The sequence below is a fragment of the Microdochium trichocladiopsis genome (genome assembly GCF_020744255.1).
Source record: "Microdochium trichocladiopsis strain MPI-CAGE-CH-0230 chromosome Unknown B0I36scaffold_9, whole genome shotgun sequence".
Taxonomy (NCBI): domain Eukaryota; kingdom Fungi; phylum Ascomycota; class Sordariomycetes; order Xylariales; family Microdochiaceae; genus Microdochium; species Microdochium trichocladiopsis.
The window spans coordinates 168,496-185,406 of record NW_025763552.1 but is presented as its reverse complement, the minus strand read 5'-3'; the positions used below and the strand labels follow the sequence as shown (position 1 = coordinate 185,406).

The 16,911-nt window shown below is 56.9% G+C and overlaps 5 protein-coding genes across 5 annotated transcripts; 4 read left to right on the top strand and 1 right to left on the bottom strand.

Annotated features, from left to right (window-relative positions):
- Nucleotides 1–3,551: 3,551 nt before the first annotated feature.
- B0I36DRAFT_331330 (uncharacterized protein) lies at nt 3,552–4,965 on the top strand. The gene is made up of 3 exons (XM_046154966.1): nt 3,552–3,768; nt 3,843–4,300; nt 4,400–4,965. Exons 1-3 carry the CDS (start codon nt 3,566–3,568, stop codon nt 4,933–4,935), a joined length of 1,197 nt encoding a protein of 398 aa, XP_046007928.1. The 5' UTR covers nt 3,552–3,565; the 3' UTR covers nt 4,936–4,965.
- Nucleotides 4,966–5,211: 246 nt separating this feature from the next.
- On the top strand, nt 5,212–8,157 carry B0I36DRAFT_294985 (beta-glucosidase). Its single transcript, XM_046151833.1, has 3 exons — nt 5,212–5,998; nt 6,108–6,423; nt 6,493–8,157. The coding sequence occupies exons 1-3, from the start codon at nt 5,319–5,321 to the stop codon at nt 7,993–7,995; spliced, it is 2,499 nt and encodes an 832-aa protein (XP_046007927.1). The 5' UTR covers nt 5,212–5,318; the 3' UTR covers nt 7,996–8,157.
- A 1,463-nt stretch (nt 8,158–9,620) lies between these two features.
- On the top strand, nt 9,621–10,400 carry B0I36DRAFT_250525 (uncharacterized protein; the record flags this gene model as incomplete). The annotated part of the gene is made up of 2 exons (XM_046150549.1): nt 9,621–9,789; nt 9,853–10,400. 2 exons carry the CDS (start codon nt 9,621–9,623, stop codon nt 10,398–10,400), a joined length of 717 nt encoding a protein of 238 aa, XP_046007926.1.
- Nucleotides 10,401–11,180: 780 nt separating this feature from the next.
- On the top strand, nt 11,181–12,122 carry B0I36DRAFT_250336 (putative short chain dehydrogenase/ reductase; the record flags this gene model as incomplete). Its single annotated transcript, XM_046150536.1, has 1 exon — nt 11,181–12,122. The coding sequence occupies one exon, from the start codon at nt 11,181–11,183 to the stop codon at nt 12,120–12,122; it is 942 nt and encodes a 313-aa protein (XP_046007925.1).
- Nucleotides 12,123–12,340: 218 nt separating this feature from the next.
- Nucleotides 12,341–15,062, bottom strand: B0I36DRAFT_161900 (uncharacterized protein). Its single transcript, XM_046148673.1, has 9 exons — nt 14,703–15,062; nt 14,557–14,628; nt 14,446–14,498; nt 14,211–14,383; nt 13,834–14,154; nt 13,715–13,768; nt 13,457–13,656; nt 12,978–13,394; nt 12,341–12,891 (listed from the first exon to the last, which is right to left on the bottom strand). Exons 1-9 carry the CDS (start codon nt 14,925–14,927, stop codon nt 12,559–12,561), a joined length of 1,848 nt encoding a protein of 615 aa, XP_046007924.1. The 5' UTR covers nt 14,928–15,062; the 3' UTR covers nt 12,341–12,558.
- Between the last annotated feature and the right edge of the window lie 1,849 nt (nt 15,063–16,911).

The window sequence follows — 16,911 nt, the reverse complement described above, 5'->3', positions numbered from 1 at the left end:
TTGACCCAGCTCGCTGCAAGGGAACGCCAAGGCCCGAACAGGGAACAGGGCTCCATTCCACATCACGCGTTACTTCATCACTCGGTGATCATGACGGAGAACGACGCTTTTCATGCACCAAGCGGTTAGCGCTTCCGGCCCGCTAGGCTACAAGCCATGCATAGATGTAGGCCGGTGTATTGTTACCGTCAAACTCAATCGCACCACCGCTCAAATGCTGAACAAACCCTCAGTTATTAGATGACAAAAGACTACCAGTTTCTGAACTCGAGGGTGCAGCGTGCGTACACCCTTTCCAGCTTGTGTTGCTTCACTGGTGTACCACTCAAGAGGCTCAATACCGTGTCATTGCCAAGTCTTTGGTGGGTCAATGTCCTGTCTAGTCAGATGTCCGGCACGGTCTGGACCCTAGGTTATTTGGCCTGCCAATCAGCCCTACCGATGCCGGTGGGATCAATTGCATTATCTGACGTGTTTCTGGGGCGGATCTGAACCAATCCCTCGCATGATCGCAGTGCTTAAATACCCGCAGCCGCTGAGGTTGGTGGTCGAAGGCATTGCGCGACTTGGAGACTAAAGGCTCATTCCATGAAGGTGGCACGGAGAAAGCCGTGGCAGCAATCTGGTCGGCAAGGGGCCAAAGCCAGTGCTTGGAGACTCCGAGGGCATTGTTCCTCTGTCGATCTAGACTCGGCCATAGTCGAGCCACATGGACGAGTGAATATTGGCTTCAGCTCATATCAGTCTAGTCTGGTAAAAGTCAATGGTCGCAGTTGCAACCAAAGGGCGATGTGGGCGTCGGCTACTCAAGTGCTTCAGATCTACATGCCTGTGAACGCATGTGCCGCTAGCCTTGTACTCTTTTGGTGCCCGGGACCGGAACTAGGGCTCAGTCGGGTAGCAAGCTTCTATCTAGCCCTAACGTTATTGGCATTGTGAGGTATCCCTTTCGTCAGACTGAAGGACGGGACTACCCTGAGTATACTTTCGACCTGCAGGAAGACCCTATGACCCTCCCAACCAGACAGCCATGCAGGCTGGCGGATGTTCATCGAGCAGCAAGAGCTTTTCAGCCCGTCAGCAACCAGACCGAGTCGTCGGACGCGCCGACTGCGGCCGAATCATCAAGCCTCATTGCTTGGCATGTGCAACAAATTTCGGGCAGCCACCCAGACTACATGGACAACAAAGATGATGCACTGCGAGCCCTCCACTATCCGAATAACCTTTACAGCGGCAGGTAGGCATCCATCAAGCCTCGTCTAGATCATATCGGCGTCTTTACTCAGTTGGGAGACTGCACAGGCAGTTCTGGACCACGTGCTAGCAAAGCAAGCTGACGGGAGCGGGCACCATCCTTGCCAAGAAAACGAGAAGAAGAAATCAAGGTGGGATTTTCAGCATGCTGGTACAACGTTTTACGACGTGTCCCATAACACGCTCTGCGCTCAAGGGAAGGGGTCAAACTCATTCCAAGGCTGCCGCGAAAATGTGCTGCTGGCCGGCTGTTTTCTCATGCCTGAATTGTGCAACCGGCTTCACAGTCCTCTGTTGCCTTGCACAGACACCTCTGATCAGGATATCTGGAGCCAGCCAGCAGATTAGCAGGCACTTACACCAAATGATGCGCGAAGCCGACTCTGGTGGATGGTCCCATGTATGAGAATGTGATGCTGATGCAATTCTGACGTAAAGCTTTCACCAAGCCTGTCTTGCGCTGCAGTCTGCTCCTAGCTGTGGACGAAGACGTGCTGTCCCGTCGTCAAGTTAATGAGCACCACTCTGGATCCTGCAAACCGTACATCACGGACAGTGAAGAAGCGTCTCAGTGTTTTTCTGAAAACACCATTGTGCCCTCACCGGACTTTCTTGGCATGGTGCAGCAATCTCCCACGCTCGGAATGCTTCCGAGGTGGGATCCGAGGCGGGCGGCCCCGGTGTCTCCACTCTGATGACCCACCGCCGCCTTTCGGACCGGGCCCGAGCTCACTCACCCCCTGCGCCGGCTGGCGCTTCTCTTCCGGCATCACCAACAAAGACGACACAGATACAAGCGGAAGAGCTCCCGAGCATCGCGATGCCAGAGCCCGCCCTTTCGGACGATGACAGCACCCGGCCAACGAAGCGGCGCAAGATCCGGCTCGCGTGCCGGCCGTGCCGGGACAAGAAGATCCGGTGCGACGGCGGGCGTCCCGTGTGCCACGCCTGCACGCGCAAAAAGCTCGACCCGTCCGGGTGCGTATATGCGGACGCCCCGCTGGAGCTCGACGTGCAGTATGTCCGGACGCTGGAGGACCGGATCCGGGACCTCGAGCGGGGGGCGGGTCTGGTCCAGCAGCCAGCGACTCCCAGCCAGGGTTTGGCAACACCATTCGATGGTAGACAAGGGGCTCAGCAGCAATGGCAGAGTGGTGCCTCCTACGGGGAGACTGTCAGTCGTACTGGAGACAGCATACATGCCCTTGATGACAGCCACGATGCTGCTATCCGGCTGGTTGGTCTCCAGAGCCAGGGGCTGCAACACACGCATAGAATCCAAACTCCAATGGCTCGAGACCCTGCTCGCATCTCACCATTACCGTACTTTCAGACGCCATTGAAACATACAAAACCAGCGCTGGGATGTGCTGGGAGCAATCTTCGGGGCGACACGGGCCGGCGGGGTCGACCAGTCGGTGAACAAGACAACAGCGACGACGATGACCACAAGGGCGATGTCATGGGCGCGGCAGACGGCAGGACCCCTGACCAGACCGGCCGTGCCGTGTTCCTCGGACCATCTAGCGCTGCAGCGTTTATGCGTGAGGTTCAAGAATCATCAGCGGCCAGGAGCCACAGCACTGCCAGTGCAGACCATGTCACGCCGATGATGACAGCCACCAGTGCAACCCCAGCCTCTCTAAGCCCGGCCCGCCTCCGCAGCAAGCGCGGCCAGGAACAGCTGTCGGCCCTGCTCGACAGCATCATCCTACCACCCCGGCGGACAGCTGACCGGCATCTAGAGCGGTACTGGGAGTTGTCGCACACGCTGTACCCCGTGCTGCACCGTCCGACGTTCATGCGCCGGTACGGGGCAGTTTGGAGCCAGCCTAGCAGACCTGACGATGTCGCAGAACTGGCTTCCGCCATGCCGGGGGGTTTTGAACATCCCGAGTCGGATGTGCATTCTGCCCGAGCGGTTCACGCTACACTGAATATCCTCCTGGCCCTGGGCTGTACATACGCCTTATCCTCCGAGCTGGATGCATCCTCGACAACAAAGGCGTCTTCACCGCCATCAGCCTTGCAGAAGTCTGCCGAGACATTCTTCCACCGCTCCCAGCTTCTCCTCCGCGACGCCGACCACGACCACGGCTCCCTCCAGCTCGTCCAGGCATACATCCTGACGGCCCAGTACCTCCAGAGCACAGACAGCGTCAACAAGTGCTGGGTGACCCTCGGCACGGCCGTGCGCCTGGCACAGGGGATCGGGATCCATCTCGACCGGCGAACCGAGAGCCAGGCTGAGCAGCAGGAGAGGCGGCGCACGTGGTGGTGCTGCCTGCTGCTAGATCGGGTGCTGGGGATGACCCTGGGACGGCCCCCGATGGTGGCGTGGCCGACGACCATCCCGATGCCGGTGGGGGTTGATGACGAGCAGCTCAAGATGAACACGGGGAGTTACAGGGATGGTATGGTTGGTGTTGCAGGAAACGAAGGCAACATGTCGAAGATCGAGTTCTTTGTGCAGACGCTCAAGCTGACGGACGTCATGATGTCTGTGTTGAAGTGAGTGTGCTCATGCATAAGATTGACCCCCGTTGCTGGCGGTCACTTGTTGCTGACAGGCTGACTCTGCGCAGAAATCTTTATCGGCCTCCCGAGGAGGTCATAACCGGCGCCACTGCTGCGTTCAATATGCAGACTGTCAGCCTCATCAAGATTCTCGAGCTCGACGCGGACATGGCGCGGTGGCGGAAGGCCGTGCCGCCACATCTCGCATTTACAAGCAGCAGCAGCCTGGAGCCGACATTGTCGCATAGCAGCGAGCCCATCTTCTTACGACAAGCAACTTCCCTACATTGCCGGTACCTGCATCTCCGCATCCTGCTCTTCAGACCAATGTTGGTACATCTTTCGTCGCCGCCCTCCTTCTCGCCTGGCCACAAGATAGAAGCCGCAACGGCGGATACGGACTTTCAGCAGGACACTCAGGCAGGCTGTGTCAGGGCGTGCGTCGCGGCCGCCATTGAGCTCGTCACGAAGTTGGAAAATCCGGCACAAGCTTGGGCGGGTCCGCCCTGGTGGTACTCCATATTCTGTAAGCCGTGCACATCTTCCCCCATTACCTCAGTGTCCCCGAATCTGCTCGAGGCTTTCATCTCTACGGACGATCGCTAATGCCCGTGGCCCGATACAGACCTGTACACAGCCGGCACAGTCTTGCTGTCTGCCCTCATATCCCCGAGTCTCCGCAGCTTGCTCCTCCACCGTGGCGCACTCCTAAGGCCCTTGATGCAAGACCAAAGTCATGGGGCCGAGGTAATGTCTGGTCTCGAGACTTCACTGGCAGAATGTATAGCCAGCCTAGGCCGCTACGCCAGCCGAAATATCCCGTTCGCTAGGAGGTGTCACTGCATTCTGCAGGCTGTCGATGCCCGGCGGTGGGAGCAGCAACAGGCGTCCCCTATCAAGGATCGTAGCCCAGGAGCTTCGACAACAACACAATGGCGAGATTGTGGTCACCGTGACAAGGGAGAGGATCTTGAAGCTAATACGCGCATGCCGCCAAAATCTGGTGACGGCGGCGCGTACCATCTGCCCAACTTTGAGCAGACCCTCATGGCTGGGGATAGCGACTTGTCGGATCTGTGGTGGCCGGGAGTGAGCCAGCTGTGGTCTGGGGACGTATTGTCTGGCGATCAAGGACCTGATGTGATGGGTGGCCCGTACTAGCACGTTTAGCTATTGTATCACAATATTAAGAGTCGTCCACCCTGGGATACACATTTGATGTGCCGATGCCCCTGCCAGTGGAGCAACAGCCTCGGGGACAATCCCTGACAATGGTGGGGAATGGTCCCTGAAGTACCCATGACTCGCGAGGGCCCCGTGGGGTCTGAGCTCGGGATGGTCCCGAGATTGGGGAATTCCTAGAAAACCCCACGCACGTAACGAACAATGACATGGCCCTGCCTCTCTGCTCTTTTGTCCATCTGTCTCTCGTCGTAACTTCAGAGCCGTCTTATTGTTCGGTTCCTCTTCTCTGCTTCCTCATTTATACACAAAGACACATAGACGTAGACACTCCTTGCGCCACCAAGCACGGCTCAGCAACCATGGCGCCGTACCTCGACGTCGACGCGCTGATCCCGCAGCTCACGCTCGAGGAGAAGATCAGCCTCCTCTCGGGCCGCAACTTCTGGGAGACATGCGACATCCCGCGCCTGGGAATCCCCGCGATGCGCTTCTCCGACGGACCCAACGGTGCCCGCGGGGCGCGATTCTTCAACGGCGTTGCGGCAGCCTGCATGCCCTGCGGCACGGGGCTCGCGGCGACATGGGACACGGACCTGATCCGCCGGGCTGGACAGCTCCTCGGCAACGAGATCATCGCCAAGGGAGGGCACGTGTCGCTCGGCCCGACGGTCAACATGCAGCGCTCGCCGCTGGGCGGGCGCGGGTTCGAGAGCTACAGCGAGGACCCCGTGCTGGCGGGCGCCATGGCCAGCGCCATGGTCAACGGCGTCCAGGGCACGGGCGTGGCCGCGTGCATCAAGCACTTTGTGTGCAACGACGGCGAGCACGAGCGCCAGGCCGTCAACTGTGTCGTCAGCGAGCGGGCCCTGCGCGAGATCTACCTGTACCCGTTCATGCTCTGCCAGCGGGATGCCAAACCCCTGGCATACATGACAGCCTACAACAAGGTCAATGGGCTACATGTCAACGAGGACCCCCGGATCATGAAGGACATTCTGCAGAAGGAGTGGGGATTCAACGGGCTGATTATGAGTGATTGGTTAGTTGGGGCTCCTGAATCATCGCTGGGCAAACTCTATTCAAAACAGGAGAGAGAGGGGAAGACAGAGACAGAGAGATCCAAGCTAACTTCAGAGTAACATACACAGGTTCGGCACGTACTCTGCCACCGAGGCCGTCAATGCCGGGCTCGACCTCGAAATGCCCGGCCCGCCCCGGCAGCGCGGCCCCAACATCATGGTCGCCGTCGGCAGCCGCAAGATCTCGGAACACACCATCGACGACCGCATCCGCAACCTGTTCAACCTCATCAACCGCGTCGCTCCGCTGGGCTTCCCTGAGAACATCGAGGAAAAGACCATCGACACTCCCGAGATCAGACAGACTCTGCGCGATCTGGCCAACGCAGGTGTCGTGCTCTTGAAGAACGAGAACAACGTCCTGCCACTCAAGAAGGACAAGACGGTGGGACAATTCTTTCTTCGAGAACCTCGAACAGAACATTGCTGACACATGGAATTAATCCCCAAACAGATCGCCGTCATCGGCCCCAACGCGAAAATCGCAGCCTACTGCGGCGGCGGCTCTGCCTCGCTCAAGGCAACGTACCTCACGACGCCCTTCGAGGGCATCGCCGCGCACGCCCCTCACGCGCAGTACACGCTCGGGTGCCACTGCTACAAGGAGCTGCCCCTGCTCAGCAGCATGTCGACCCGCGAGGACGGCCGGCCGGGCGTGACGTGCCGGTTTTACAACGAGCCGCCCGAGGTCGAGGGCCGCGTGTGCCGCGACATCGTCCAGTACCACGTGAGCGACATGTTCCTGCCGGACTACAAACACCCAGATGTGAACCCGGAGCTGTTCTACATGGACCTCGTGAGCACCATCACCCCCGAAGAGAGCGGCGAGTACCTGTTTGGCTGCTCCGTGCGTGGCACGGCCAGGGTGCTCGTCGACGGCGAGCTCGTCGTGGACAACGCGACCGTGCAGAGGCCCGGCTCGACGTTCATGGGCGCCGGCACCCTCGAGGAGACGGGCACCAAGTACCTCGAGGCCGGGCGCACGTACAAGGTGGTGCTGCACTTTGGGTCCGGCGCCACGCAGACGTTCCGCAAGAAGGGTTCGACGTCGATGCGCGGCGGCGGCGTCCGCGTGGGCTGCACCAGGAAGATCGACGCGCAGACCGAGATCGACAAGGCCGTCGCCCTGGCCAAGACGGTCGACCAGGTCGTCGTGGTCGCGGGCCTGACGGGCGAGTGGGAGGCCGAGGGCTTCGACCGGCCCGACATGGACCTGCCAGGCCTCACCGACGCGCTCGTCCGTGCCGTCGCGGCCGCGAACCCAAACACGGCCGTCGTCATCCAGTCCGGCACCCCTGTCACGATGCCCTGGGCCAACGAGGTGCCCGCGCTCGTGCACGCGAGCTTCGGCGGCAACGAGTGCGGCAATGCCATCGGCGACGTCCTCTTTGGGGCGTTCAACCCCTGCGGAAAGCTGCCGCTGACCTACCCAAAGCGGCTGGAGGACAACCCTGCATTCCTCAACTTCGGCTCCGAGAATGGCCGCACGCTATACGGCGAGGACGTGTATGTCGGCTACAGGTACTATGACCGGGCGAAGCTGGCGCCGCTGTTCCACTTTGGCCACGGCCTCTCGTACACCAGCTTCGAGTACACGGACTTCAAGGTGGACAAGAAAGGTGGCGACAAGGTGACGACGTCAGTCACGATCAAGAATACGGGGGCTGTGGCGGGCGCGTCCGTCGCACAGGTCTATATCAGTCAGCAGAAGCCGCTGATCAAGAGGCCGCCCAAGGAGCTCAAGGGGTTCAAGAAGGTATTCCTCGAGCCTGGCGAGAGCAAGACGGTAGAGGTCGAGGTGCTCCTCAAGTATGCCACGAGCTACTGGGATGAGGAGAGGCAGATGTGGATCAGCGAGAAGGGCGCGTATGATGTCCTTGTCGGCGAGAGCAGCGAGGCGCCGGCGCTTGCAGGGACTTTCGAGGTTGAGCAGACGTCGTGGTGGTTGGGATTGTAAACCGGCTGAACGAAGCATATGCATGGCACACTAGAGTTGCAATTATCTCGAATACTCATGATAGAGATGATATTACAACTCCCTTCTGCAAAACCCGGGGTCATGGCCTTGCCCAACCAACTTGAAAAGCTCGTCAGCAATCAAGATACTTTTTTCTCGCCGATTGCATGTGTTGAAATGGTCTAGGAGTGGTTCGACACTCTATAATGCAAACCTCGCCTCAGCTACTGGCACAAGCGCTGGAACCAACTTTTCCACACTGATCGGCCCCCAATTCAGCTGGGCAGGCAATGGGTAGCCAAGCCGCTAATATACGGGCAAGACATGGCCAAGCCCATGACTGGTTGCCAAGGCTGACAGCAGCTGGGACGGCATCGCTTGCCGAGTCGACTTCCACGTCCGATGCGCGAGGGGTTCCAAAGACGAATCAGCGTGCACGAATACAGCTTGAACTTCTGAAAGTGAACACATCACCGAAGGACGGACAGGGATACCTAGGCCTATTGATCAGCCCGTTCAGCACAGGTAGCGATCGTCAGGGATGCTTCCTGGTCGCTGCCCAATAGAAAACGATGCCTAGGGCCAGCGAGTCATAATTCAATCAGAATCAGAGACAACATGTAAGTAGTCTCAGTACTACTTCAGGCCCTTGCATATGCAGGGCTTGCCGAGTTCCGCCGCAGAATGAGGCCGGACGCTGACAGCGTAACCTCGTTCTATACTGGAGAAGGAGAAAGAGGGAAACTCACGGCAAATGCCCCATAGTGTTGACGAGCCAGCGCGTCTGGTTTCGAGGTGTCTGTTAATAAACAAACCGCCGGTTTCCGACATTTCTTTCTGATTAGCCCCTTGGGTGGATGAGGAAGGATTGTCGTATTCATAGCGGATTGTCTTGTTCGTTCTGACATTGTGGTCTTTCGCTGGTCTGAGGACTATGCTAAAAGCAAAAGCAGGCAAGACAGGAAGCAGACCGGGTGCATAGTGTTCTCCAAAAGTTCCCCATTTTGGCCAATCCGGAGCCGCCGTCGTCCCAAGCTGGTCATAGGACCTGTATCGGTAACAGCTGTCTAGGATACACATGGAATACTCCGCAGCCATGCAGGCGGTGAAGCTCCCCGATCCTCCGCCAAGAGATATTCATAGAATTCTCGGGGCTTGGGCTCTCCTGATGTCGCTATCTGTTTGGGACAAGAATCAAAACAGCCTCGTCCGAAATTGGTTGAATGGAGTCCATAGTGTCAGAACCAAACAAGTAGATTTTGTCGTCATTGACTTGATACTTCGCTCGGAGTTGTGCCCATTTTGGTCGCATGGTATTATGTCTTCTCAGTCCCCGCGTCGCTCAGCCCCGACACATCCACCCTTCTGGCGTGCATGGTCGATCAACTGCTTCCCATAGGTTCTCGTACGATCAGTATTTCCCGGCTTAGCCGAAGGAGGATGCCGCATTTATAGGAATACTGCTACGGAAAGGACAACAAGAGCAAAACATAAATAGTCACGGCATTCTGCTACAATCTTCTCGTAGCTAACCAAGAAGCACGGATCTCCTGACTCCTGAAACAAGCAACCATCAAGACAGACATACTCCTGCTCCATTACCTCTCCTCCTAGAATCCCTCACCATGCTTCCTCAATCTCTTCTCGCTGTCGTTTTCGCTGCCACGACGGCAGTCGCCTTCCCAGCCCCCGACGGCCAGGAACCCGCACAAGTGGTCCGATTCAAGCGAGACAGCATTCTCGAAGCTCGCGACTTTGAGCTTGCCGAGGCCCATGGAGTCGACTTGAGCAAGAGTAAGTCCTGCCCAAACGCGGGGACACATGAAACTGAATTCTGACACGAGGAAATCTGCGTAGTGTACAAGCACTCGCTTCTCAAGCGTGGCGACGGCGACCACGTCACGGTCTGGGTAGATCGCCGCTACGTAGAGCACGAGGACCTCCACGAGGCGCGAGACACCGAGGCCGCCCTGGAAGAACGCGATATCAACTTGCGCGTCGGCAAAGACGCCGCTTTCTCCGGGTCCATCATTTCGGACTACTGCTACGACCACAAGCGGCAGGACCACACGGGACCCAACGGACCGACCACTGGCGGCGTCAAGGCCATTTACCAGTGGGCCCGCGCGCACGGCGGCGGCAAGTTCAACGTCAAGAGCACCACGAACTGGGAGAACCTGGTCGTGGCCGGCTCCAACGGGGGCACCAATGCGCTGTACCGGGCTCGGGCGCTCAGCGGAGGCACTGATATTGGCACCCAGGACGTGCGCAACGATGCGGACTGGACTCTGAGCAAGCAGCGCAGCTTCAGTGGCTCGTGGAGGGCGTCGTCCAAGGGAGGGGAGTCGTGCTATTTGGGCAGGCGCATCAACTACGAGCTCATCAGGACACAGTACAATGTCTAGACGTGTGTGCAAGGGAAGAGGGAAAGGCGACCAATTACGGACCAAGAACCAACATCAGATCGCATCCTCGTGGTCTGGACATTAGTTAGTCACTAGGCCTTCGTGGATGGAGCGAGACGCATCATCGATAGATTCGCTTTGCAGCTTCAGACCATAAGAATCAAGACCTGTCCCTCCACTGTTCATGTCGCATTGCTGGATTTGGGCTGCGAAGAAAAACATGCATCAAGTCACGTCGGGTATCTATTGTGTGACCTGCCCAACTCCTACGGTTGTACAATTCAGTAGTAAGCTTTTGGCACAACCGCGCGGCCCCTTCCCCCGGATCCGGCAAGGATACAACTGAAACACATGGCACACGAGAGGTGGTGTACGGCCCAGCGCCTAAATTGCTCGATCAGGTATAGGCTGCCCGCTTCCCCGTGCTCCCAAGGTTCCCATGTCGTCGTCTCCAAATTCTGCACCTCCGCTCACGCCTCCGCCTCCACACGGCAGTAATAGTCTCGTGCCTACGAGAGGAGTCTAGTAACCCCGCATTTCGCCATACAAATCCTTCGATTTCCCCGCCTGAAAGGAGCCATGACTGCATGAGCGTGGCCGAGAATCACACATATGCAGTGTGACCACATACTTGGCCTCCAACTTCGGCACATTGAACTACCGAGGAGTCGACAATGTGACGCGAGCGCTGTGTAGATCAGCTTCTCATGTTCTCTTGCCCGCCTGCCTGACTAGCGTCGCCATACTCTTCTTACTCTAATCGACTGCTCACCAACCACCATGGCACTCACAGTTTCTGGGAAGACGGCCATCGTGACGGGCGCAGGCTCGGGCATCAACCTGGCCTTTGCACAACTGCTGCTTGAGAACAACTGCAATGTCCTCTTTGCCGACCTCACCATGCGGCAAGAAGCACAGGTCCTCGTCAACAAGTACAGCCAGGCGGATCCCACCTCCTCGGCGGCACGAGCAGCCTTCCACCGGACGGACGTGACAGACTGGTCACAGCTCGAGGCTATGTTCCTCGCCGCCGAGTCCGCCTTCAACACGCCCATCGATATTGTCTGTCCCGGCGCGGGCGTCTACGAGCCCGCCTTCTCCAACTTCTGGCTGCCTCCTGGTTCGGAGCAGTCGTTCGACTCGCCCCTGGGCTCCCGATACGCGTCGCTGGACATCAACCTCACACACCCGATCCGCTGCACCCAGCTCGCCATCGCGCACTTCCACAAGCACAAGCGCCCCGGCGTCGTGGTCCACATCTCGAGCATCGCCGCCCAGCGGCCTTTTATCGCGTGCCCGCTCTACGTCGCCGCCAAGTCTGGAGTGTCCAACTTTGTGCGGAGCCTCGCGCAGCTCGAGACCCCGCCCAAGGAGACTGGGCTCGCCCCCGTGCGGGTCGTCGCCGTCGCTCCCGGGGTGATCAAGACGCCGCTGTGGACCGACAACCCGGAGAAGCTGGCGTGGGTGGACGCGGAGCGGGACGAGTGGGCCACGGCCGAGGAGGTTGCGGCCGCGATGCTGAGGCTCGTCCAGGAGCCCGAGTATGTCGGCGGCACGGTGCTCGAGGTTGGCAAGGAACAGGTCCGGAAGGTCGAGGTGCTGAATGATCCCGGGCCAAGCGGTGCCGGGCACACGGTCAGCCGCTGGACCCAGGGATATCAGGAGACCTGGGAGAGGCTATCACAGGACGGATGGGGGCAGACACTGGGTGGCAAGGTGTAACCAGTCAGAGCTGACGGTGTGACTGGACGCTGTTGTGTGCAATTACTATTACAAAGCACGTCTCCCGTTAGTTGTCTGTCACTTTTTGCTCATGGGCCGGGTTGAAGCTCCATACTCAGCCATTCTCGCCAATAAAACAGACATCTGAGCTTGCCCTTTGCATTTGCACTCAAGCCACTAGTGTAATCTTCATCACGACGCGTAACGCCATGTGCGTGCATCAGCGTTAGCAAAGCTTGTCTAGCAGAAGCCAAGGTAACGGCTAAAATTCACATTCCCATCTATATGATCCCCTTTCAGCGCCTTTTTGCAATCTCCTAGATGATCCATGCAGCAGCAATACACCTACCCTGCAAGAGGAGTCTTTGCTGGGGGCCTTGCGATCACCGTAACGGACGCCTCGCGCGATTGTCGCCGTGGGTTCGGTGCAATGCGGTCAGGCTTGGGTATATGCTGTGACAGGTTTGGACAAGGGAGGAAAGAAAACAATTTTCGATGGGCTTTCCACGTGCGTCAAGATAATGACGAACAGGAAAACAAAGCAGAGCGTCGGAAGCATCCATGGGGTGAACAGGAAGTTGCTCGTCTTGTTGTCGTCAAGACTGACCAGGGTCACCAAGCTGAGGCCAATACCCAGGAGGAAAAATACGGCCGTTCGGACGTAGAAGTAGACGGCGTTCCGGTGCGAAGTTGGTTTGCGTTTGATAAGAATGTAGAGGAGCGTCATGGTGATCAGGGCCATGCCCGCGCAGGCAAACACGTACTGGAACTGAAGACGCATATTACAACGTTAGTACCACTCGACGCAAAGTACATTGTGAATGCCAGACAAGTTGAGGCAACAAGTATACTGACCACCAAGTAAAACTGTTCAGTCGTATTATCATATGCCTTCTGGTTCGCGTCATCCAAGCTAAGGCTTTCCAGCTGCCCCGAACTGAAGAGCCCCTGGATCGCGTCAATCCCGAAATTGCCAAAGACGCTATTGACAACTGCAATTCGGAGGTAGTTTATGGCATTCGAGAATGTGCTCCAGTGGGGATCAGTAGTTGGATCCGCGTCGTTCCACATTGCGTCGGGAATGGTGTTGACCTGGCCGAGCCAATCGGCAATCTCGTCTTCCACTGTACTCCACACAGGTTTGTACTCTTGCCACACCTCTTGGATCGTCTGGTTCAGCGAAGCGACGACATCTGCACTGGTAACGTATGGAACGTCCAGAGCATCAAAGGCGTGATCGAACTTGTACGTAATGCTGTCCTCGACTTCAGTCTATCATCCAAAGAGTCAGCCAGAACATCCAGCGAATACAAGGTGGCCAACGGGTTACGTACGACTTTCCACCAGAGCAGGAACTGTGTGCTTCCTTTGATGAAGAGCAGTAAAAATACGTGGAAAGGGTAGTGTAAGATCGACCAGACGAGCTGCTGCCAGTCTACCAATTTCGCAAAGCCAACTGTCCAGTCCTTGTAAAGCATGAAGACAAAGTAGACAGTAACGACGCCGGAGATTAGAACACCGATAATAGAGGAAGCTGTTGTAGTTGTTAGTATACCCTAAGTTCCTGTGTCATGCTGTGGTAATTGACTTACACCATCCATTATTCTTGACGACGTTCACGACACTATCCATAATAACCATAGCACCTGGAGGACACTCTAGGTTTAGCACGTCACGGACAGTAATATTCAGGTGGCCATGGAATACTCACCTTGACCAAGGATGAACATCGTCAAGAAAGACATGCGTTCCGCCAGATGCGTGCCCTCGAAAGATAGGACGCTGTAGACATACGACAGGCCAAGCTGGACAACGGCCTCGAAAGCCATGACGACATAAAAAGCATTGTAAGCCTGACTATTGCTGCTGTCATGGAAGGTGAAGGAGACCCCAAGGTAGATGCTGGCTGCTACTAAATGCGAGGCAAGAACGACGAGCAAAGGAAGCTTGCCCTGCTTGAATTTCCGGATGTGCCACAGGACTGTGGCATATTCCACTGCAAGCACAAGCCTCGACGCCATCAGGATCAACGCTAACGGGCTTGTCAGCAGACGCTTCTCACAGCTCGTACGCGCCAAGGGGGCTTACACATGCTCTGCCAGGCACTCTTGACCTGATGTTCTGGATCATACTTGGGAGCGACGACGGTGAAGCCGACCAGCACACCAAGATGTAACGTGAGCGCGAATCTTTCGAAGATACTGTCGGTAGCGTAGCGCACTTCGAAGCACAACAAGATGAACCGGTTGAACCAGACAATACTAATGGTGCGAGTGGTTAGAATGTATTTCCCGGAACGGTTCGGGAGCGCAGCGTGACTTACCTAATGTATCCAATGTATGACCATAACTGAGCCGAGTTGCCCACATCGTGCACCTGCAACGAGTTAGAGGGGGTTCTGCGCGGTTTCCACACGGCCGAGCCCCATACTCACCTTCATAAAGATACCCAAGTTGGCGGTAACCCATAAGTCATAAAAGACCTCGAGAATGCTTGCCGCTGCACGCTGTCGGGCAAATTATTTTAAGTGTTCGTCCTCATTGTTGCCTGTTCTTTGCCTCCGACTTCAGCACGACGCACCTTTTGGAACACTGGGACCAGATCTGCTTCAGAGCGCCGATCTACGGTCTCGATATCCTGGAGTTCGTCCTCCTCCGTCATGTCGGGCATCGGCTGCAAAGCCCTGATCTTGTCCAATGGCAGGACCGGCGTAGCCATCAGAGGAATGCTCGGCATGACGGCCACAGAGACATTCCCAGCGGTCGGGGCAGCCGAGTCCCCGGCCTTGGCGATTTTGGACGGCATCTTCGGCGAACGAGTCCCGCGGCAGCGTCGGAAGAGGCAAACAGCGTTCTGGTGCACAGATTATCTGCCAAGTTCTCCGTCTCTAACGTTACCGGCAAAAGGTTAGGTAACAGCCAGTCGACCTGCGCGAGCTTGTATTTCGTGGGATAGCACATCTGGACTGAGAGCAAACAAGGCGGGCCTCGAGAACATATATCGCACCGTCGAAAGGGTCAGAGTCCTGGCTGGGGTGACTGAGCCGCAGAAAACAATTCATCACCCCTGTGCTCCCTCTGTCCCTCGACCAAACTCAATTAGGCTGCCTGAGGGGAGGGGCTGAGTGTTTGCATGCAAGTTCGAAGCCAAAGTCCTGGCCCAAGCCCAATGGAACGAAGGGAATTAGTGTCGAGGAGCTGAAACAGCCGGCTAGCAGGGGCCTCTTCGTCTCAAACTCAGCCCTGAAATTGCGGATGTGAGCGGCGAGACTCAGGCCGATCACCATGTATGCTAGTACACGTACAGATAGTGTCGGACATTTCCAGGCCTAGAGCCAAACACCTCTTGGAATCCAAAAGACAGAGAAGTCATCTCCGCCATGCAGGCTCAGCTGATGCCGAGAATAAACCTGCTGGCTAGCACCTGACAGGGCCCTTAATCCAAACACGAAGAACAGAGTCGCGACGTTGAGCCTGCTCAAACTAATCATTGGCTCTGCGGGCCTGCACCATGCAAGCGCCACTTTTAGGAACCCGAAAAGGTCTAGTTCATGCAGACCGCGCATTTGAGGCGATTCGCTGGTCGTTACGACCTATATGGCGCCACCGAGACTTAGTGTCATCACTAAGCCATGAATAGAAAATGTTTCTATTTTCTCTTCTGCGCAGACAGCGGACTATGCTGACACGGCCACCGGATGCTGGCCCGACCACTCGGTGCTATGACGGCATATTCCCCCATGCTCTCGTGAATCGGCTTCCACCGTTCGTTTGTGGATAGTCAGAATCAAGAAGCCTGAGTTGCGCCGTGCCCGATGCTGCAAACAAATGATCCGCACGCGTGACATTTCTGTTGGTGAGCGCTGCGCAACGGGACCCAATGCCATAACAGCAGTTGTTGTGGTGTAACGACAAATCCTAACGGCAAGAAGGGATGATCCACACGGTATAGCAGGGAATACCAAGCTTCCGCCAAGCCTCGTTTGATCCGATGAGCCCGGGGTTCAGATCTGGCTGACGCCATCTGTGCATTCATTAGAACGTCGTGCGTGCAAGACCCACCTCGTAGACCCCCATGTCAGGGGTTGGAAGCTCAAGCCTCTCGATTCCTTCAAAGGCCTCCGAGCTTCCAAGTTGACCGTGACAGTTTCCTGCTAGCACGGCTCAGCCGCTTCATTTCCCAGCCGATCCAGGGCCGGGTCGGTGGAGGCCGTCCAGGTTTCGTTCCAGAATGCATATGCTGTCAGCATCGTGAGCTGCATGCAGAACCCAGCGTCTCAGGCTCAGCGTGTTGGGTTGCCATACACGGCAGCCACGGGTGCCGTCATGGCGTCCGTTGAATTGTTGGAGTGAGCTGCAAAGCTGGGTGAAGTGGCAGGCGACAACATTGTCTAGAAACTAGCGCCAAGTGCGTGGTACGTATCTGCAGGTATGCTCTATCACGCTCTCTCCTTCTCTGGTCGGACAATGAAATAACGTCTGAGATGCATGGCGGGAAGGAAGCTTGCGGTTCTTCCAGCACGTCCAAGGATGGCTCTCAGCCCTCGGTGGCTGCAAACATGCAAGCGAAGACACCAGGGCATGGGTCAGGCTCTGTACTTTGGGCTAATTACTGAGTGGACTGGTCCCGCCTGGTGAGCTAGCATCTGACAGGAGCCGTGCATTTACAGGTGTCTGGAACACGCTGAACAAGTGCGACCAGCATCGGGATCCCGCGAAGATTGCAACCCACTGTGAGAACGCCAAATAAGTGCAGATCTGCATAGAAGGAGCAGCTTCCTCGCACCAGA

What these genes read in the sequence shown, in the direction of transcription:
- B0I36DRAFT_331330 (XM_046154966.1), top strand. Translation starts at nt 3,566, where the DNA reads ATGACCCTGGGACGGCCCCCGATGGTGGCGTGGCCGACGACCATCCCG. An exon ending in GTCATGATGTCTGTGTTGAA is followed by an intron (nt 3,769 to 3,842) that starts GTGAGTGTGCTC and finishes GACTCTGCGCAG; the next exon opens with AAATCTTTATCGGCCTCCCG. An exon ending in CTGGTGGTACTCCATATTCT is followed by an intron (nt 4,301 to 4,399) that starts GTAAGCCGTGCA and finishes GGCCCGATACAG; the next exon opens with ACCTGTACACAGCCGGCACA.
- B0I36DRAFT_294985 (XM_046151833.1), top strand. Translation starts at nt 5,319, where the DNA reads ATGGCGCCGTACCTCGACGTCGACGCGCTGATCCCGCAGCTCACGCTC. An exon ending in GGGCTGATTATGAGTGATTG is followed by an intron (nt 5,999 to 6,107) that starts GTTAGTTGGGGC and finishes TAACATACACAG; the next exon opens with GTTCGGCACGTACTCTGCCA. An exon ending in CACTCAAGAAGGACAAGACG is followed by an intron (nt 6,424 to 6,492) that starts GTGGGACAATTC and finishes ATCCCCAAACAG; the next exon opens with ATCGCCGTCATCGGCCCCAA.
- B0I36DRAFT_161900 (XM_046148673.1), bottom strand. Translation starts at nt 14,927, where the DNA reads ATGCCGTCCAAAATCGCCAAGGCCGGGGACTCGGCTGCCCCGACCGCT. An exon ending in ACTTGGGTATCTTTATGAAG is followed by an intron (nt 14,499 to 14,556) that starts GTGAGTATGGGG and finishes AACTCGTTGCAG; the next exon opens with GTGCACGATGTGGGCAACTC. An exon ending in CGTCAAGAATAATGGATGGT is followed by an intron (nt 13,657 to 13,714) that starts GTAAGTCAATTA and finishes CAACTACAACAG; the next exon opens with CTTCCTCTATTATCGGTGTT.